Raw genomic sequence first — 22,239 nt, forward strand, 5'->3', positions numbered from 1 at the left:
AAAAAGTGACAAAAAAGTAACGAATATTTGACAAAAATCTGATGACTGTCCAACAAAAAAAATTATGAAAAAAAATCTGATTTGAGGAAAAAGATCAATTAGTTTGTAGGTCTTTCAAATGAGGTGTTACACTGGCCTACAGGATTTGGGTAAAGCTGAACTGGAGAAAATGCTCTCGGTTCAGAGGTTAAGAAAAAAATATCTCCATAAATCAACAACACTCTGGATAACTAGGAAATGAGGCCCTATGTCAAAAATCATGAAATATCCCTTTAAGGCCTTAAAACACAAGAACAAAATCTATCAATCCTTCATCATTCTAAAGTAATGTGGACATAACGGGACAGTTTCAGCCAAAAGTGGAGCTGAATTTACCAGAACCTTTGCAAAATTGGCAATATTTTCAGCAACAAAATCAAAAAAATCAACCAGGTATAAGTAATGTGTTGATTGAAGTAGTTTATAAGAAGAAAAAGATCTAAAACTAAGAAGTTGAGGGAGTAAACGTGCGACTGACCTCGACGGCGCCGGGCGTGGGTGTCGCAGCACCAGCACGTCGGCGTAGCAGCTCATGGTCTGCACGGAGTCGGACAGAGACTCTCCTTTCTGACTGGAGGACGTGGCGTCGCTGAAGTGAACCACGGAGCCGCCCAGACGCTGCATGGCCGCCGCGAACGAGCTGCTGGTGCGAGTGCTCACCTCGTAGAACATGGAGGCCATGACGCGGCCCTGCGGGACGACCAAGGGGAGGGGGAGGGGTTAACTACAGGAGGAGGGAGGATCGGAGGCTTCTCTAAACTGACAGTGAGGAGGGTCTGACTGTCGTATAGGTAAGGATTAAACAACGAGGAGCCGTGCATTCGACAGTTATAATGCACGACGCGGAGTCAAGGTGTTACTCCGCGAAGTGCATTATAACCGTCGAATGCGCGGCTCCTCGTTGTTTAATCCGCTTATACCAGGGTCCCACAAACGTAACCTTTATAATAAGTATTTGTTTCATTTACTAAAGTCACTAAATCTGCCAGACTACGGGACTATTTTGTGTGGGTTATTAGCCGGTCACTGAAGGCTGGTCTCAGAGCGAGTCTTTCTCCGCAGCTATTACGAGGATCTCAGTCAGGCTCAACGACACAACATCAGCACAGAATCACAACACAACAGGACTAACCCGGAAACACTTTTCCCTGGAAGTAAACACCGATATGCGGCACTCGTGGGCAGGAGTTATTTCACTTTTACGCTGTTTAACCTGAAGCTAAAGCTAGCTAGCTCAACCAGCTCAACTGTTTATGGAAACAGCTGCGGTGGAGTCGCTCACACCTGGGCCCCCCCAACTCAAACTTTTATGTTTGACTTTACTAATCCAGACAAATATGTTTAAATGCAGGATCATTTTATGTACGCCTGAAAATGATGAATAGCCTTAACCGTTTCCAATAGAAATGTAAAGCTCATATGTTATTAACAGTAGCTAACCTAGCTGCTCACTCTCCTCTACAAACATTTAGCAAACGCTTTGTTTTGGCCAAAAACGTTGAAATTAAACAAAATCCATCTCATACGTTCCTGTCAGTCACTAATTACGCCTTTATCTGATTCAGCTGTGTCATGCGTTGCTATGGCGACGCCACAGCGGAGCGATATCCCAGTGATTTAACTACCGGACTACGTGTGCGGTTATACCAAAATAATGCACCAGCCAATCAGAATCCAGTATTCACCCAGGCCATGGTATAAAGAGATGAGGAGGAGCTTGTACCTTGAGGATGTCCAGACTCCGCTCTTTCTGAACCATCAGGCGCAGGTTGTGAGCCACGTTGAACAAGTGCGACATCTGAAAATACAAAATAAATATATTATAAACAAGGAATTTGGTGGTTTTACAAAGCATCAGCCGAAGAGCAGAGAATGTTGCTTTTAATAAAAACACTTAAGTAATATTTTAAAAGCATTAAAACCTTTCACATGCACTTTATCTGGGTGGAGAACATGTACGTAATATTTACAATTTTATTGCAGTGAAGAAACAATTTTAATGAAAAAATGGTGAGCAGAAAAGGTTATTTGAATTTCTGACAGGAAGTGACTGTAGAGGAGGAGACAGGAGCGACTGGAGAGGAGGAGACAGGAGCGACCGGAGAGGAGGAGACAGGAGAGACCGGAGAGGAGGAGACAGGAGCGACCGGAGAGGAGGAGACAGGAGCGACCGGAGAGGAGGAGACAGGAGCGACCGGAGAGGAGGAGACAGGAGCGACCGGAGAGGAGGAGACAGGAGCGACTGGAGAGGAGGAGACAGGAGCGACTGCAGAGGAGGAGACAGGAGAGACCGGAGAGGAGGAGACAGGAGAGACCGGAGAGGAGGAGACAGGAGCGACCGGAGAGGAGGAGACAGGAGCGACCGGAGAGGAGGAGACAGGAGCGACCGGAGAGGAGGAGACAGGAGCAGAAAGAGTTTGGCGGTTGATGTTCCTACCGGAGCTCGCTCTGATCTCCTCGCGGTCAGAAAAGGCTTGTTTTAGAGCGCAAACGTAAAGCTAACAGAGAGCTAACGTAAAGCTAACAGAGAGCTAACGTAAAGCTAACAGAGAGCTAACGTAAAGCTATCAGAGAGCTAACGTAAAGCTATCAGAGAGCTAACGTAAAGCTATCAGAGAGCTAACGTAAAGCTAACAGAGCTAACGTAAAGCTAACGTAAAGCTAACAGAGAGCTAACGTAAAGCTAACAGAGAGCTAACGTACAGCTAACAGAGAGCTAACGTAAAGCTAACAGAGAGCTAACGTAAAGCTAACAGAGAGCTGACGTAAAGCTGACAGAGAGCTAACATAAAGCTAACGGAGAGCTAACATAAAGCTAACGTACAGCTAACAGAGAGATAACGTACAGCTAAAAGAGAGCTAACGTAAAGTTAACGGAGAGCTAACATAAAGCTAACGTAAAGCTAACAGCTGCTGTTATGACCCGCCCTCCCTCAGCCGCAGCAGATTCAGCTCCTGTATTTTATTTAGGCTTTAGGCTAAAACAGGTACTTTTTGCCTGTGATTAATACGGTCTTAATTGGCAGTAATACATCATTTTATAAGTGAATGTTCTGCAAGTGACAGTGATATTGCAGATTTGGAAAGAAAGAGACAAACAATTGACAGGAAGATGAATAACAATGGATTGAAAACACAACATTAAAGCAGAACAATGCAAAAAATGTATAATAAAATTATATAAAATCACTCTATTAATATGAAAAACTAAATTTTAAAAAGTTTTAACTATTATTATTTGAATCATTATTAAGATCATTTTTTAGTGATTTTGAACATGTTTATAACTGTCCTTGTCTAAATGTATTAAAATTATGAATTTTGATATTGTGTCTCGAGTCTGTGCGACCAAATGAAAAATAAAAGTTAGTCTGGAGCCCTGCTGTCAGCTGAGACCACTGACCATATATGGGCAATTCCAACTGATGATGTCACATGTTCTGTCGGTTGCTTAGTAACTATTTGGAATGATGCGCTGCCTTCTGATTGGTCGAGCCCGTGCCTCCGTGCTATGACCTCACATCACATTTGCAAAGGCGTTCATTGTTCCCGGAGTCCTGCAGCTGAACACGTGATAATTTTCTGTCTAAACGTCCTGTGGCTGAATAAAAACGTCTGTCGACCGGACGCTTAAGCAAAGTGAAGCCAAGCCAGATTCTGCTTCATATTTGACAAAGCTTTGGCTTAAACTTAGCGAATCCTCAAGATGGCTGACGTGGAATCAGACAGCACTTTCAGACGTGCTTTTGTGCAAAACTTAACTCAAGTAACCATCAAAGCGATACATGAGTACTTCCCAAAGCCGGAAGAACGGTCTCAAATCCTCCGGTCATTCAAAGATACTGTATTAAACGCCTGCCAATCAGAAGACGCAGCGGAGAACGAGCTCGAGCCCCAAGGCGAGCACGCTGAAGAAACGCCGTCGACGAGCAAAGCCGGCTTTTTACAGGACTGTGACTCTGACCAAGTAAATAAAGAGATCGCAGCACTGAACGGGATTCAGGATGAGAAAACGTACTTGCTTCGGAGACGCCAACATCTGGACAAGCATCAGGTCAACAGAGTTGAGATAAATTCCCTTCTGGCGCAGAAAAAAGCCTTACAGGATGAAGTCACGGCTCTCGCTGCAGAAATCGCTCACAGAAGCTCTGAGTCTAATCAAAACTGTGTGGACTTAGAAACGGAGAAGGATGTGGTTCGTCAGGAGATAACGGATCTTCAACAACAAATTTCTGAGTCCAAGAAGAAAGTGCGATCAGAGGAATATCTCAGAAATCGGAGAACGGAGCTTGGAAATGAGCTGAACGAGCTGAAGGTCCAGCGTGATACGTATGAAGAGCAGCTCAAAGACCTGCAGGCCAAACTTCAACAGCAAGCAACGCTGAAACACCAGTGTGCGGAGCTGGAGGATGAAGTCGAGCGTAAACGTAAACAGATCAAATATCTGGAAGATAATGTCTCAAGGAATCTAAACAAAGTGGCGTCATTCGAGACAGAACTAAGCATTAAAGTGAAGGAGATGACTGCAGTCAAAGGTGTCCTGGAGAGACAAATGAAGCATCTTGAGTATGAAAAAGCCAAGGTGACATTTCAATGGGCACATCTGAGGGCTATGGTACCAAGCTATGAGAAACAGGTCAGCGAAATTAACAGCCAGAGAAAGTACGCTGTCGACGCGCACAATTACATTGCTTATGCGAAGCCTGAAATCAGAAAGCTCAGCCCCATGTCAGATAGTTACGTTCAAACAGAAAAGGAAGGTGTGAACCTGTATGTTGAAAACGCCAAATTATACAAAGAAACGGAAAAGCTTAAACAAAAACTACTCGAGCTTAAAAAAGTGGAGCCAAAGCACGAGAAAGCTCAGCAAGACAGACATGGTCTGAAAAAGGAGAACCTTCGATTACATGATGAGAAATATGATTTAAAAGAGCAAATTGCCAGCGTAAAGGTGCTGGAAGCAAGTCTAGAAACGCTGAACGCGGAGAGGAAGTCACTTCAGCAAAGCAACGACACCTTGACAAAGGAAGTGGCGCGGTTAAAAGAGAAAAATGACTCACAGAAAGTGTACAAAACTTTAATCAATCAAACGGGCTTAGACATTGAAGAGCAGCTAATGGAGAAGACGAGGCTCCAAAAAGAGTACAAAGATCAGGTGGTCACGGCGTACAGCGCGGAGGTCAGGAAAGCCCAGTGGATGGCTTTGATGAGAGAGGGGAGGGCTTTGAAATCTGTCAATCAGGAGCTGACAGAGAAGATCCACGAGCAAAGCCAGAACACCAAAAGGATCGTTCGATCAAGCAACAACATGGGGGAGCAGGCGCGACTGGCGGCTCTGGCCAGCCGGGGTTTATAGGATATAGGAGAAGGGGCTCGACTGGAGAGCAGGGTGTCAGGGATTTATGGGTCGTTGGTTCTAGTGTTTGACTTTCTTTGGGGAAATCACAGAGATTTAGTCTCTGTGCGTTCCTCTGCCCACAGTGTCCTCAAGTGGAGAGCAGGGTATCAGGGATTTATGGGTCGTTGGATCTAGTGTTTGACTTTCTTTGGGGAAATCACAGAGATTTGGTCTCTGTGCGTTCCTCTGCCCACAGTGTCCTCAAGTGGAGAGCAGGGTATTAGTTGTAGTATTTCGAGGGGAGACAGTAGCTCAGACCAGGGGTGGACCGAGCACAGACGGGCTCTACTGTAGGGCCACCAGACTGGCCTCTCAATCCCCCCCTTAACCAAACTTTACCCAGAACTTAAAGCTTAAAGGAACAGGCCACGTTTTCATGCTGAGACATGTTTTTACCAGAGTTTAGACGAGTGTATGAGCACCTGCCTGGTCTTTACGCGTGCACTCAGTCACGCGGAAAGACCAAAGGTGTTGTTAGCATTTAGCCTCTCCCAGCACATTCCTATGGAGCCGGACGGGGGGGGGTTAGAAGCGACCCAGCTGTTCCACGTTTTCTCTGTTTAAAAGACGTTTACGTGAGTTGTTGCACGATCCAAGTCTCGTCACACAGGATTAAACAGGTGGATTTTCTAAGTGGATAAAAAGGGGAACTATATTGTCAGGCGTAATGACACCTTAGGAGCACTTCGGTTGATCGTATTATCTTCAGAATTCTTTAGGAGTGAAGATATTACTGTGACGTTGATGTGCCCCTGAGGTGTTATTACGCTTCACATTATAGTTCCCCTTTTTATCCACTTATAGATAGAGGTAAAGTTCCATAGCATTTTGACTCAATTGTATTTTTGATCGCCGTGCACAATCGCCACAGCTGGCAATAGCATGCTAATGCTAACGGCAGCTAAACAAAGCTGGGACAGAAAATAGGGCTGAATGATATTGAAGTAACTTGCGATATGCAATACGGCCGTGCAATATCAAGATACTATTGTGATTATTTTAGGGTTGTACCGATGGACGATATCATCGTCCATCGTACAGCACATCACGATGTAGAGCCCCCATCGTGATGCCACGCCCCCTCCTGTCAGAAAAACGCACTGATCTTCTGTGGGCCTTGTAAACCTTCAAACTTTGCAGAGATTGCACTGTAAATTTAATCACGGATATAACTAATCTGCACGCTAGTTTCAGTACCTGCCAGAAGCCATGATGTGCTAGCCGTAACTATTAAGGTAAAGACGCAGCTGCTCTATTTCTGACGCGCAGGGCTCTCTCTCTCTCTTTCTCTACAGCTCAGAGTTTAAAAGCGCTTGGTTTTGCTTTGCTTTGCTTCGTATGGAAACTTAAACCGTTTTAAAATGACGAGATGGCTCTCACATCGGAGCTAGCTGAGTGCGCATGGGTTTGGATTATTCTCACGAAGGACCAAGAGAGAGAGGAGAGAAAGAGGCGGTGCAGGAGGTACGAGGTTACGAGCTCACGGACGGGCGGTGCGTGGAGCGGCTTCAAAAACGTAGCTACGACGCAAACGTGTACATATTGTCCCGTTCACCCACTGTTTCTTAAACATTGCGTTAAAGTTGAGCAAATGCGAATAATAAGCTCAGATTTACATTTGTATTAGTGTGAGAAGAGCCTTGGTATTGAGGAGTTCACGCTCTGAATAAGTCGTTCTCTCAGACTTTACGCTCGAGTTTTAACACATTTCTGTTGCAAAAGTCGTGTCCGTGACTCTGTTCAGATCATGTTTAGTTTAGATCCATTTATCCTGCAATCTCACATTTTCCAAACATACATAGCAATATGCAGCTTCTAGATAGGCTACGTAAATGTCTTTAAAAAATGCTTATAATGAGAAATAGACGATATCATCGTCCATCACGATGGTTCACTGTAAACATCGTCAACGGCCAAATAAGGGGACATCGCCCAACCTATTTCAACTCAGTATCTCACGTTCTAATTAAACATCAAATTGTAAGTAACTAGTTTTACAGCAAATTGTGTCAAAAAAAGGACCAAAACAAGATTAAAATTGAACTAAATTAGTATATGTTTAACTAAAACTGAACTTCCACACATTTATAAGTTCTGCCCATTGTTTGTTTTTGGCTGAATGTGTTGATCTCAGTCAGATGAAGACTTTAGTGATGTTGCAACACGATCGTTTCTGTTAGGGCTGCACAATATATCACAAAAACTATTACTGAATCACCTAAAGTAATAAAATACCAGATCTTTGGAAATAACGACCAAAAATATCGGCATCGGCCTTAGAAAAACCCATATTGGTCGACTATAGCCCCGTCCCTCACTTAGGGAAAGTTTGAATGCATTTGCCTCAGATTGCGTGGATTAAAAAAGTTCAGCTACTGCTACGTAAAGAAGCATAACATGGAAGACAAGAGGGTCATGCAGATACGGTACGCACCTGCTCTTTGGTGAACTGTCGGACCGAGAGGATGTGCTGCCCCACCAGATGATGCAGCAGCGGGGACACCTGCAGGTGAGGGGCGGGGACTGCGGGGCCCTGAGGCTGAGGCGAGAGCAGCCGGGACAGAGGAGGGGGGTGTGAGTACGAGTCTCCACCAGGGGGCAGCATCGACAGCTCTGACAGAGAGAGGAAGAGCGGGGCGTTAATTCACTTCAAAGCGTCGTTTCATTCGCGCCGGGTCTCGTACCTGAGGGCAGGCCCGGGTCGGAGATGCGGTGGACTCTCGGGGGGAGCAGGAAGCCTCTCTCTCCGGAGCGACGAGGGCTCGGGGCTCTGGTCCGGACCTGATCCCGGGGCGGGGTGGGTCTGCCGTGCTCCGGGGTCTGAGCCAAACAAAACACACATTGCACAGAGTAAACAGACCTATTCTTAAAGGGGTCACAGTGCTACAACAGTGCATTACCGAGGGCGCTTCTTTGACTTCCTGTGGCGGCAGCAGGGCGGTCTGCCATGTTTTCACGTCTTCACCGTAACCGGGGGCGACAAGCACCTATAGGAGAGCGAGTACTTCTTAAAATCTCTCTTTACTTCAGAGGGCGGTTTTGAGTTCAGTGCCTGACCTGTCCGTCGATGTAGGCCACCTCCCCTCTCAGCACCACCCGGCGCACCTTCCCCTTCACCCTCATCCCCTCGAACGGCGTCCATTTGGATTTGGTGAACTGCATCGAAGCCGGGATCACCCACTCCTGCTCCAAATCCACCTGAACGGGAAAAAAGCCTCAAACGTTACACCTTATTGAAACGGGAAGCATTCAGAGAGCGTCCTTAAGAGCCTGTGATTTAATACTTTGGACAAAAGGCTGGACTTGTGTGGTAGAAATTGGCCTTTTGAGATGATCCACAGCTGTTGATGTTGTATTATTGTACGTTTTTGCTGATTGGGCAGTAATTTTGGTTCCCACGGCCAAGAAAATAACCCCCATATCGGCTCGAAGGACCAAAATGACGGAAATCATAGGGGAATTAAAAAGTGATTAAAGTCTTCTCCTTTCTGCTTCGTGTCACAGACCTCCACGTAGGTGTTCTCCTGGGCGGGTAAGTTGAAGATCCTTCGCGGGTTTTCGTAAAGTCGCTTGATCAAATCGTCCAGAGTGAGGCGTCCGTCGCTGACCGCGGTGAGGAGCAGCGGCAGCATCGTCTCCAGACCCGGAAACCCAGGGGGAGGGTTCGCACTGTTCTTCTCCTCCACCGAGTGCGGGGCTAAGACGGAGGAGACCAGGTTATTTCATTTTCATGTAAAAAATAAAGCATTGAATCTGTAAAAACCTGCTGTAGTTACCGTGGTCCGTGGCGAAGCAGTCGATGATGTCCATGTTGTCCCACAGCGCCTGCATGTCCTCCTTGGTGGCCAGAGAGGGTCGGACTTGGGCTCGTCCCGGACCTCCGATGTCCGGGACGTTCTCCTCGCACAGGAACAGGTGATGAGGCGCCACCTCGCAGGTCACCTGGACCCCCCTCTGCTTCGCCGCACGGATCACGGAGATCTGAGAACCGGATCACAGTGTGACAATGTGATAAAGCTCCACTTCAGTAACTAGAATAAAGCCCTACTCGCTCAGATCACTTAATGTCAGCACATTTTTACAGACTTTTGTCCAGAAATTACGGATAGATAAAAACACTAAATGATCACAACAAGTCTTTTGTTCATACGTACTACGAGTGTCAGGTTTGTTTATGTGAACTTTGCTCTAGCGAGAAAAGCTGTTTCTTACACAGCAACATACAGCCTTTTTTCTAAAAAGAGCGATTCGTATAATTTCCAAAGCAGGATTTAGAGACCACATAAATCCACTCATTAGGTCAGGATGATTAAAACTAAAAGGCATAACAGAAGTGCAAACACTATAGCCAGAAACAAAGCTCTTCCAGAGGTCTTACAAAAGTTATTCGTTTACTCCTGAAATCATAGAAGGCAGCATGACTTCAAACTGTTGAACTGTTGAATCTGTCGCTGTAAAATTGTGGAATTCTCAAAATAATTATGCAAAAATATTTTGGCATTTAAAAAGAAACGACTTCCATCATACAAAATAGATGTTTTCATTGTAAAAATGCTTAAACAGAATGATTGAAGTTCAGGTGATGGTGGTAAAGCCGTCTAATATTGTTTGTATTCACTAAGTGGGCAGATATTTCCATCTGCTCCTTTCTGATCATGGAAACGTATAAAACATTGAAGTGTGAACTGTATGTGGTTTATACATCTATGATTTTCATCAAAGAAAAAAAAGAAATTAACGCTAAGACAAACGACATCGGCACCACGTCTCTTTTAATCCGTTCAGTCTGATACAGCCTCCTCTTTCTAAACTTTACACCAAACACATCAAAACCTTTCCTCAGAGCCGCCATTTAGGTCTGTCTAACATTCACATCTGTGTAATATCATAATATCACAGTCTGTTTCCTTTTTCACACTTTTTAAATGGATAAACAAACTGCATTTGTGTCGGAGAAATCCTTTTATTCATGATATAATTATTCAAATGTTGTGAATCCTTTACCTCTTCTTTCCGGGCCACGTGGCAGATGTGCACCGGTCTCTGGTAAAGCTGAGCCACCATCAAAATGGCCGCCACCGTCTGCCTCTCGGCGTGAGCCACGATCGGTAAGTGCTTCGGCCACTTCTCGAAATGCTGAGGTGAAGAGCAGGACATACAGATTTAGAAAAATAATAACGTTTCTGTGGGTAAACGGTGCAGAGAGGAGGAGCAGCTGTGAAGGACGTCCCACCTCCATCCACAGAGACACGTTGTCCATCTTCAGCGTGGAGTACGTGTCGTTCAGGTACATCTTGAGTCCGACGGCCTGCTGAGCGATGGACGGGAGGACGGCGGCGTTATCGGAGGCCGCTCCCAGGTACAGCGCGTAGTCACAGCGGCAGCCCGCCTTCGCCAACTGTGGGGAATTCACCGGGATTGCATTGACTGAAGTAAATGACCTCGAGGAGAACATTTTTGGGGCTGGTGACCGACCTTCTGCACGAGAGCGAGGGACGTGGCGTCGGTGACGGCGGGCGCGGTGTTGGGCATGGCACAGACCATGGTGACGCCTCCGGCCAGAGCGGCGGCGGTGCCCGATGAGAAGTCCTCCTTATGCACCGCCCCGGGCTCCCGCAGGTGCACGTGAACATCGATCAGGCCTGAGGACAAACACCAGAGGTCACAGATGATCAGCACATTTATAAAGTTAGTTAAACAGATTCTTTTCAGAGACACTTGACAAACCTGATTTATCGGTATCGCTTTAGATTAAGGTGTGCTCATTAAGTATTAATAAGTAATCATTTTAGGCCCCTCCTGGAACCACCACCGTAACGTGGTGGAGGGTTTGAGCCTGAATGATCCTGGAGCTCTGTTGTCGAGGCTTCGTGCCCCTGTAGGGTCTCCCATGGCAAACTGGTCCTATAGGTCAGTGGTTCCCAATGTTTTTTGTCTTTCGTACCCCTTTGGCCTTTCAGTGGTCAACCGTGTACCCCCTACCTCAAGGGTGTTGCAGTTTATTTAGAAAGTAATTACTTAACAGTGGTATTTGTAAGAAAAAGGACAATGTTGCAGTCAAAATAAACCTACAATTGTCCCAAAGCAACACATTTTACTGAAAAATATACATTTCCTATATAAAATGATATTACATTTTCCCCTTTTCTCAATCTGAAATAGTTCCAAGTACCCCCTGCTAGGTCCTCGAGTACCCCAGGGGTCCCCGCACCCCTGGTTGTGAAACAGTGCTATAGGTGACAGGTCAGACAGAAAGTGGTTCAGAAGGCCCTTATGAGAGACGAACAGGCCTGAGAACCGTGAGGCCGTCCTTCTGTGGACCCACCACCTGCAGGAGGCGCCATAGGGGCTGGTACTGTATGACCTGGCAACGGAAAAGTGGAAGAGGACGGATGGACGAATGAATGGATGGAATCATTTTAGGATAAAGGTCAGGGTTAGGTTATGGGTTGGCTATGAATAAGCGTATTATTAATGGCCTATTAGTATGATAACAGATAAAAGTAGAATAAGCAGAGTATTAATACTTTACAAGCTTATTATTAAGTAAGGGATAATGTATAGAACGCTGGTCATTATCGGGAAAATAAACACAGACAGGGCGAACCGTACTTGTTTCGCCCTGAAGCTTATTATACGGCCATTTGCCAACTGAACACACACAACATAAACTTCGTACACTTTTATGAAGGTCCAAAGGTTTATTTAATGACTTCTGCGACAAATAGTTCCCAAAAGTTTGCGCGTTGCTCGGCAACGTTTTGCTAGGCTAGAAGCAGCAAGGCTAGTAGCTAGCCTAGCTACTTAGTTGAAGGCGCAGTTGGAGAGGAGGAATCTCTGGGTAAGTTGAAAGTCAGACTCACGCTAACTTCACGAGCGATTCCCCCAACTTCTCTCGCAGTGACGGGGACAGATAGTGTCGCTACTACGTACGCGCGGAGTGATATGAAAGCACGAACTCCGTTGCCATTGGCAGCGTCATTATTTTTTTCAGAGGTCCTTTATCAGAAAATAATGACCGGTAGAAAGTTGGGAAATCCCATTCAAATCAACGGAGCGTTTTACTTACGTTGTGAATATATTTAGTATATAATATAGTATAATAATGCTTATTAATACCTTATTAATACTTAACGAGGACACCTTCATCTAAAGCATTAGATTTGCAGGCCCTTGAAGCCGGATTTGGCTGGTTTGAAAAGCAAATGACCAGTAAATATCATTTCCATCAGCCAAAAGTTGATGGAAGAGGAGTTTGTCTGTGTGTGTTTGAGAGGAAGGGTTTGTGATGTTTGTTGAAGGGTTAGTTATGTTAGGGTTAGGATGTAAAGGATGTGTGCGGGTTCATGATATTGACACATTGAACTGGTAGATCTACAGTGAATGTGGTTGATAAATAACCCTGTAAATAAACGTACCAGGGAGTCGGACCAGAGTCTGCGAGGTCATGCTGTCGATGTGAGTCTTCACTGGAGGAAAACGGCCGATCTGATGCAGCGCCTGCGACACAGCACACAAGGCCCTACATTACTTTACATACTTTAAATACTTTACTCCCCTTAGCATTGATACTTCAGTAAAACGTAAATGGAGGAGTGGACAGACCGAGGCGCACATGGAAGGGTGTTTCTTAAAGGGGGGTATTATGCAAAATTGACTTTTTCAAGCTTTACATCATATTATGTCATTCTCATTAAAAACATGCCTGAAGTGTTGCCTTGGCACATTCACGTATTTTTGAGTAATCTGTAAAAACTCTGATGGCGGCCATTTTAGGGATAGGTTTGCCTGAGTCCTCCTAGGAACGCCCCCACCTCCTGGAGACGCCTCCGAGCCGAGTAACCAACCACTGCTCCTCAGCAGAACCCCCTCCCCACTGATGCCACAGACAGCGTGTGGAGGGGGCGTGTCGGAAAGGCTCAGAGGTTCTTAAAGAGACAGAGGCCTATTTCAAGACATTCACTACAGCCATTTTGAGAGAGACATTTTATACAAGGCAGTTATTCTAATTTACTGCATTTACAGACCAACAGAAGGTTTGATCATCATTGCAGTGTGATATAGACTGGTGCTATGTGATTGAAAAAAGCATAATACCCCCTCTTTAACCCCTTAACTCCCGCCTGAACCAAGAGGATCTTTTTCGTCACGTCAGATTTTTTTCCATAATTTTTTTGTTGGATATTCAACTAACTTTTTGTTTTTGTTTTTTTTAACTTTTTTGTCATTTTTTGTCAATTCTTTTCATTTTTTGTCCCATTTTTGTCATTTTTTCGTCAATTTTTCGTCAATTTCTTGTGACATTTTTGCCACATTTTCATACATTTTTTGTCAATGGTTTCTCACTTTTTTGCCACATTTCCGTCATTGTTTTCGTCTCAGTTTTGTTGCTATTTTCACAGCTTTTTTCCAGAAGCTTTTGGACTGGGGTAAAGCCAAACTGGAGAAAATGTGCTCGGTTCAGGTGGGAGTTAAGGGGTTAACATTTGATCCTTTATATAAAATGTTATCCTGCTGTTGGCCAGAGTCAGATTCCTCACCTGCACGAAGAGCTTGGTGCACTTGATGTCGATGATGAGCGGCACAGAGTAGTCGACCGCCATGCGCCGCGTCCTGTAGCCTTTGGTGACGAAGGAGGAGAGACGGCGCCCCCCGCTGTTCCTCATGGACAGGTTAATGACCAGGTCGAAGTGGTTTTCCTCCAGATAGTTCATGATGCTGCGCTGCTTCTCTTTAGTGGGACCTTCACTGTCCACGTCCTCCTCGAACGGCCAGTCCACCGCCGTCACCTGGAACAGAAGAAGTGAGATGGAGAAGGACAGGACAGGGGAAAACGTGTAAGTAGGGATGTCCTGATACGATATTCTGGATATTCGGACTGGATTCAGATTTTAATTTAAAAAGACGGCTGTTTACTGCAGCACCGCTAATGCTATCGCTAAGCTACAACCGCTAACACCCGCAGCTTCAGGGGCGGACTGGCCATATGTCCATTCTGGAAGAGCACAGAACGGCCACTGGCTCTGGGGCCACCGGTCCCGCCTCAACCGAGCTTTACCCAAATCTAAAAGCTGAAAAGAAAAGCATCAAAATAGCGAGAAAAAGAGGATGAAAAGTCAACAAAACATGAGAAAAACACGGACAAAAAAAACTACAAAAACGTGACAAAAACACAATTAAAAAAACAACAAAAATATGACAAAAATGTGGCGACGTGACGAAAAGTTTCCATCACTTTTGTAGGCCTTAGCTTTCAAATGAGGCATTACATTGTTGATCTTCAGTCGAGAAGCTTTTAGATTTGGGTAAAGCCCAGTATAAAAAAACATGAATCTAAAAGGATTTCCGTGGAGTATGGTGTACCACAAGGTTAAATTTTGGGACCAGTATTATTCATTATTTATATTAATGATTTTGCTTCTGTTTCTATGACCACCTTTCCAGTTCTTTTTGCTGATGATGCCGATCAAAAAAATAATAATAAAAAGCCGAACTGGGGAAAATGCACTCGTTAGTGTTAAGGCGGGGGGTAAGAGGTTAAAATATGTATTTGTGGAAGTGCACAGTTATGCTAATTTGGGCCAGGCTGGTCAGAGTCCAGGGCTGTTTTTCAGTCCCAGTCCACCCCTGCGCAGCTTGAACACTCTGAGGACACTCAGACTAAATAAAGCTTTGCAAAGGCTTTGCTGTCAGAGACCCGGCCTCTGTCAGAGACCCGGCCTCTGTCAGAGACCCGGCCTCTGTTAGAGACCCGGCCGCTAATGGAATACAGGCCAGTATTAGAGAATTTACGGTATGTCACATTAGTATCATTATTATAAGAAAGGATGCCGATGACACCATGGAGACCGCGAGGATTTCATGAGAGACTGTACCTTGACTCCGTGCTCCGTGTAGAAGTCTGCGGTGCCCAGACTGGCGTAAAGGTCGTAGCCCAAAGACTCCAGCGTCTGAACCGTGGGCAGCAGCTCACTCTTGTTCTGAAAACACAGAATAAACTCGACATTAGCTTAGCTTTAGCAGACTTTGTGATAACTGAAAGTGTTTCAGATTAACTGTGAGCTGAGGTGTTTGCTCTTGCCTTGTAGCTGCCGATGGAGAGCAGGATGTTCTTCTGGGGGATCTTGAAGCCCGTGGAGAGCATAGCCTTCAGATACGCCTCGTACCTGTTCTCCCCGAAACAGGCCACCTCCCCCGTGCTGGTCATCTCCACGCCGAGCACCACGTCCGCCCCGGCCAGGCGCGAGAACGAGAACTGGGGCACCTGGGGGAGAGACACGCTTCGTAAGACTCCCTGCAGATTCCTCCACAGCTTTACTCGTGTTTAGTCCCGGTCCTGCGTCACCTTCACGCCGACGACTCCTTTGCCCCTCATCAGCCCGACCGGCTCCACCTCCTCGTTCATTATGGCCTGCGTTGCCAGGGCGACGAGGTCCACGCCCAGAGTCTTGGACACGAACGGGAAGGAGCGCGACACTCGTACGTTGCACTCGATCACCTTCAGCTGGTCGTCCTGAGGAGGAGAAGAGCGAAACGTCAGCAGCAGAACAGCAAAGCCCCCTCATGAGTGTTGTTTGGGCGTTACCTTGGCGATGAGCTGCAGGTTGAAGGGCCCCGTGACCTGCAGCTCCAGCCCGATGGCGTGGACGATGCTTTTGATGCGGTCGATGGTTTTCTGGTTGAGATCCTGAGGGGGCGTGACCAGCGTGGCGTCTCCGGAGTGCACGCCGGCGTTCTCCACGTGCTCGGACACCGCGATGGCGAGGACCGCCCCGTCGCAGGCCACGGCGTCCACGTCGATCTCCTGGAAGCAGATGGTGTTAGTTCAGTGAAGGGTTCGGTGCTGAAGGGGCGAGCGCACGGACCTTGGCCTCCTGGATGAACTTGGAGATGACCACAGGGTGCTCCTTGGACACGGCCACGGCGCTGGACAGGAACTTCACCAGGTCGGAGTCGGAGTACGCCACGTTCATGGCGGCGCCGCTCAGGACGTACGAGGGCCGCACCAGGCAGGGGTATCCCACCGCCTCGCAGAACTTCACCGCCGACTGCACGACAGAGGTTCAAGTTACAGCTAAAGATGAAGCTAAAGATGAAGCTAAAGATGAAGCTAAAGATGAAGCTAAAGATAAAGCAAAACATGAAGCTAAACGTGAAGCTAAAGATGAAGCTAAACATGAAGCTAAAGGTGAAGCTAAACGCGAAGCTAAAGATGAAGCTAAAGGTGAAGCTAAACGTGAAGCTAAACATGAAGCTAAAGGTGAAGCTAAACGTGAAGCTAAAGATGAAGCTAAAGATGAAGCTAAAGATGAAGCTAAACGTGAAGCTAAACATGAAGCTAAAGATGAAGCTAAACGTGAAGCTAAACGCGAAGCTAAAGATGAAGCTAAACGTGAAGCTAAACGCGAAGCTAAAGATGAAGCTAAACGTGAAGCTAAACATGAAGCTAAAGGTGAAGCTAAACGTGAAGCTAAAGATGAAGCTAAAGATGAAGCTAAACGTGAAGCTAAAGATGAAGCTAAACGTGAAGCTAAAGATGAAGCTAAAGATGAAGCTAAAGATGAAGCTAAAGATAAAGCAAAACATGAAGCTAAACATGAAGCTAAACATGAAGCTAAAGATGAAGCTAAAGGTGAAGCTAAACGTGAAGCTAAACATGAAGCTAAAGATGAAGCTAAAGATGAAGCTAAACGCGAAGCTAAAGATGAAGCTAAACGTGAAGCTAAACATGAAGCTAAAGGTGAAGCTAAACGTGAAGCTAAAGATGAAGCTAAAGATGAAGCTAAAGATAAAGCAAAACATGAAGCTAAACATGAAGCTAAACATGAAGCTAAACATGAAGCTAAACATGAAGCTAAACATGAAGCTAAACATGAAGCTAAACATGAAGCTAAACATGAAGCTAAACATGAAGCTAAAGCGGCGCTGCTTGAGGACGAGCTGATGGAGAAAACTGAAAGTAAATCAGGGGTAGTTTGCCTGGTGGAGGGACAATTTTCTTTGTCGTCAAAATACCAAAGGCCGGACCTCCCACTTGTGCCAGTGCTGAACATCGTGACAAAATGGAATCCACATTTTTGGATTACTTCACCAGGTATTTGAGCTCTTAATGGTGTAATAATATTTCTTAAAATCATCTTAAGGGCCAGAGGTTTTATGCTTAAGGGCCGGATCTGGCCCCAGGATCTGACATTGCCGACCCCTGAAGTAAATGTTTGTTGGAGGCTCTTAGCGCTAATTCTGACAGATATTCATGACATTTAAAATAGAAGAAGAAGAAGGTTTTCATCAGAAATACAACATGTTTTGCTCTATTTGAGTCTGTGTGAACCAGAAAACGAGTCGAGTACTAAAATAGTTGTTGACTTCTACTTTCTGATTGGATAATTGTCCTGAGTCACAGACATTTATGAAATGTTCAGTGCACAAAACTCTCCACAGACCAGAGGTTACATTAACCTAAAAATATCTTTAGCTTTGACAGAGAATATTGAAGATCATCCCTCATTTTTTACGGATTGAAAAACTTTGGGCACCAGGCGAATTTGCCGTGAAAACAAAAGGATTCAATAGAAAACGTGCAGAGCCTTTTCACGTCTGATATAATTGCACAAAATTAAACAATGTGGATTTTCTAAGCGGATAAAGAGGGAACTATATTGTAAGGCCAGGAGTAGTTCCGACATCCACACAGTAAAGTGAAGATATTACTGCGTGGATGCCGAACTACTCCTGGTATTATTACGCCTTACAATATAGTTCCCCCTTTTATCCCCTTAGAAAATCCACATTGTTTAATTTTGTGTGATTATACTTTATCGTGGAACACTTCATGTAATTATATTTAAATTGGGAAAACGTGGAAGAGCTTGGTAGCTTCTGTCTTCACCTGGTTTGGAGCTATAGTGGAGGAGAGGCTAAATGCTAACGCCGTGACAGACGAGTTCATTTGTACCCGTCTGGTCTTCAAAGCTCAGGTAAGAACAAATCTCAGTATGTAAAAACGGTGGCCTGTTCCTTTAAACATTACTGCATGTGAAAATTGAGGAAATTAATCATTTTCCTTTTGTGAGGCGCATTGAGAGGCCTTGTTTACGAAATGCGTGGTATACATAAAGTTGATTTGCCTCATCGATTCTAAAACACACTCATTTCAATAGTTGATTTTTGTATTAACCAAAGTTTGGTCTGAAACAACTTCAGTTATATTTGTGTTTCTGCTTTTGTTTTGTCGTCTCTGCTCGCAAAAACGCTCTGGGTCCTGGGCGGCGGCGTCACCTCGGTGTCCGACAGCTCCTTCCACTGGGGCTGGCTGATGCCGATCGTGTCCAACATCCGGGAGAACTTGAACCTGTTCTCGGCGTTGTCGATGAACTCGGGGGAGGTGCCCAGGATGCGGCACTGCGCCCGGTGCAGGGACATGGCGATGTTGTTGGGCAGCTGACCCCCCATGGACAGAACCACGCCCTCCGGGTTCTCGCGCTCGTAAATGTCCATCACCACCTGCAGAGACATGGGCGGGACACAAGGGGGCGTTAGAGGCTCCTCACGCCGCAGAAAAACTCAGAACAGTCTCACCTCGAAGGAGATCTCGTCGAAGTAGAGGCGGTCGCACATGTCGTAGTCGGTGCTGACGGTCTCGGGATTATAGTTCACCATGATCGTCTTATAACCCATCTGCAACAAAAAATATAAACTAACAGCTACTCAGCACAGACACAGCGCCCAGAGTCCATTTACCATTTACTCCAGCAGTGTCCCGCCCACAGCACCATCTGATTGGTTACTCGCAGAGCCACGGCACGAGTCACAGCCAATCAGCACAGTGCTCGCATTTAGATTCAGATTTCAATAAAAAATATACTATTTACGTGCCTCTAGAGGCCATAAGCGCAACTGCAGGTGTCGTAGCAAGCTGCGATTTTTTAACTTATTAATTGTCCGTGAGAGTAAATACTACGCTGACAGAAAAGACAAAGGGACAGAGGGATATTGTTCATCCAGTTACACAATGGAGATAATTTCTTTCACTCAAACTTGGCTGTAAATACTGTTTAAGCGGTGCTAGCCCACAGTTAGCTTTGCCCGTTGGCCTGTTAGCTTCTTCTTCGTGATTCCATTAGTGTGTATTGGTGACTCCGACCCGGTGGCAGACAATTTGTAATTGTGGTTTTCTGTCCAATCCCATTAACCTCTTACCACCCGCCTAAACCAAATGCATTCTGTCCTCTTTGGCCATTACTATATAGGCCTGTGTAACACCTCATTTGAAAGCTAAGACCCAAAAAACTGATCTTTTCCTCGCGTTGTTGCTTGTGTTGTCTCACCTTTTTAATGTTTTTTTTTCTTTTCTGTTTTTCCATTTTTGTCACATTTTTGTCATTTTTTGTCACATTTTTGTTGAATTTTTGTCAAATTTTTTGTTGATTTTTTTTTATTTTTTTGTTGAGTTTTTGTCACATTTTTGTCACATCTTTGTCACATCTTTGTTGCGTTTACATCCTTGTTTTCTCTTGTTTTGTTTTTTGTCACTGTTTTGGTGCTTTTTTCCCAAGAAGCTTTTTGATTAGGGTAAAGCCAAACTGGATCCGTTCAGGTGGGAGTTAAGAGGTTAACTACGGGAAGGATTTATTAAGGTAAACAAGTTACTTAGTGCTGCTTTCAAAGCCGCCCTCAGCTATTCCCTTTCGCCGGTCTGGAAGGGTTGCATTCCCACATTGCATCACTAGATGCGCCGCCTTCGAAACTGCGAGTCCAACCATAGACTGAAGACACTGGCTTTTAACACGAGCTGAGTTGAGCATTCCATGTTGTTATTTTGTACTGTGTGTGTGTGTATATATATATTTGTCTCTCACTGAAACATGTACAGCACTTTGGGCGGTGTCAACTGTATTTTAAATGTGCTTTATAAATAAACTTTGACCTTTGACCTTTGAAAAAAGGAATAAGGGACTTATTGTGACTTCTTCCTGTGACTATAAGGAAATGGCGGCTCCGGACGTTCTTGGCTCTTATGGACTTTACATTGAAACGTTTTGGCTTCTCTTTAACCTCTTAACTCCCACCTGAACATGTTTTCTCCAAATTCTCCAAAATCTAAAAGCTTCTATAAAACATGGAATAAAAAACGAAATGAGGATGTAAACACAACAAAAAGGGACAAAAATGACCAAAACTCAACAAAAAAGTGACAAAAGAGCAACAAAAATCCAGCAAAAAAAGCAATAATCCAGCAGAAAAATGACAAAAATTCAGCAGAAAAAAAGAGACGAAAATCCAGCAGAAAAATGACAAAAATCCAGCAGAAAAAAGACAAAAATCCAGCAAAAAAGTGACAAAAATCCAGCAAAAAAAGAGATGAAAAACCAGCAGAAAAAAGACAAAAATCCAGCAAAAAATGACAAAAAACAGCAGAAAAAAAAGACAAAAATCCAGCTGAAAAAAAGACAACAATCCAGCAAAAAAAGTGTCAATAATCCAGCAAAAAAAGACAAAAATCCAGCAAAAAAGTAATTAAAAAGTGACAAAAACACATAAGGGAAATAAAAAGTGACGACAATAGCAAAGAGGAGAGAATGCATTTGGTTTTGGCGGGTGGTAAGAGGTTAAGTCATTATTGAACACAGGCCGTGATTCTGACCTCTGTCTTTATCTGAACATGCGCAACAACATCCTAAATTTTTCTTTTGTTATTTACACTTTTTTCCCTGCACTATTCAAAAAACCCTTTCAAAATGCCAACAGGTCTGAGCTTCGTTAGCCCACAGTGAGCACATGGGGGCGCCCTCTGTCCACTGCTATTTAACTTCCTATGGAGCCAACTTGGTCCCGCTTTCGGACAGCTCGACCCGTACCTTGCGCAGCTCGGTGATGCAGCCGACGGCGCACCAGTCGAACTCCACGCTGCTGCCGATGCGGTAAACGCCGGAGCCGATGACCATGGCGTGCGGCTGGTCGAAGCGCAGGTCGTCCTCCGAGCCGTGGTACGTCAGGTAGAGGTAGTTGGTCTGCGCTGGCCACTCCGCCGCCACCGTGTCGATCTGCTTCACCACCGGCTCGATGGACCACTGCTGCCGGAGCCGCCGCACCGCCAGCTCCGTGCTGCAGGGGGCGCCAGGACAACACAGATGTTATCAAACTGAACCAGACGAAACCAGCGCCAACAAGTTTAATGTTTTTGGTTTGGTGTTTGTCAGAAATGTTTAGTTTTAGTCCAGAACTACAATGTGAGGCTACTTTCATGCCGGATAATGCAGACTGAGAACCACTAGGGGTGTAACAGTTCATTAATGTCACAGTTCATGGTGCAAGTGCGATATAAATGCCTGAATGTTCATTATTAGGCAGTTTTTTGTAATTTGAGAAGTACATTGAAAAAGCTTTCTAGTTTTTCAAAGCTGGTTTACAATCAAATGTGCACCTAGGCTCACAATACAAAACAAAATAAAAAACACCGGGGCGGATCTAATAAAAAAAATAGTAGCATTGTCCATGATGTAAGTAGGGGGTTTCTTACTCAGGTAAAAAAAAAAAAATAATAATCTTGAGAGCCACAGAAGTTGTCACTTGGCTCCTTACTATAAAGTTTGCTATAAAGTTGTTATAATTTTTTTTGTCCTGTCAGAAAAGTACTAACCGAGAGTGAGCCAAGTACCTTCTATAGAGCAGATGTGATGTGACATTGGTCATACGGACCAAAAAAACGATGAAATAAATAGTACAAAATAATAACCTTCTTGAAACAATGCATTTATAAAGTGCCAGGTTAACGACTACACTAGAACTTAAGACAGTTCCAG

General features: G+C 44.9%; 1 protein-coding gene across 1 annotated transcript in view; it reads right to left on the reverse strand.

Moving 5' to 3' along the window:
- The window catches only part of cad (carbamoyl-phosphate synthetase 2, aspartate transcarbamylase, and dihydroorotase), a 44,294-nt gene that overhangs the window by 3,692 nt on the left and 18,363 nt on the right, over positions 1–22,239 (reverse strand). The window contains exons 18-38 of the mRNA XM_079572512.1: positions 21,295–21,541; positions 19,016–19,114; positions 18,716–18,940; positions 16,303–16,485; positions 16,023–16,241; positions 15,783–15,950; positions 15,519–15,701; positions 15,313–15,417; positions 13,978–14,226; positions 12,856–12,937; positions 10,913–11,079; positions 10,671–10,835; positions 10,442–10,573; positions 9,214–9,418; positions 8,944–9,134; positions 8,495–8,635; positions 8,338–8,424; positions 8,122–8,257; positions 7,872–8,050; positions 1,763–1,837; positions 430–729 (exon numbers count right to left, since the gene is read on the reverse strand). Coding sequence (XP_079428638.1) covers positions 430–729; positions 1,763–1,837; positions 7,872–8,050; positions 8,122–8,257; positions 8,338–8,424; positions 8,495–8,635; positions 8,944–9,134; positions 9,214–9,418; positions 10,442–10,573; positions 10,671–10,835; positions 10,913–11,079; positions 12,856–12,937; positions 13,978–14,226; positions 15,313–15,417; positions 15,519–15,701; positions 15,783–15,950; positions 16,023–16,241; positions 16,303–16,485; positions 18,716–18,940; positions 19,016–19,114; positions 21,295–21,541 — 3,538 coding nt within the window. The remainder of the gene's footprint in view (positions 1–429; positions 730–1,762; positions 1,838–7,871; positions 8,051–8,121; positions 8,258–8,337; positions 8,425–8,494; positions 8,636–8,943; positions 9,135–9,213; positions 9,419–10,441; positions 10,574–10,670; positions 10,836–10,912; positions 11,080–12,855; positions 12,938–13,977; positions 14,227–15,312; positions 15,418–15,518; positions 15,702–15,782; positions 15,951–16,022; positions 16,242–16,302; positions 16,486–18,715; positions 18,941–19,015; positions 19,115–21,294; positions 21,542–22,239) is intronic.

This window comes from Gobius niger (assembly GCF_951799975.1).
Source record: "Gobius niger genome assembly, chromosome: 15".
NCBI classification, from domain to species: domain Eukaryota; kingdom Metazoa; phylum Chordata; class Actinopteri; order Gobiiformes; family Gobiidae; genus Gobius; species Gobius niger.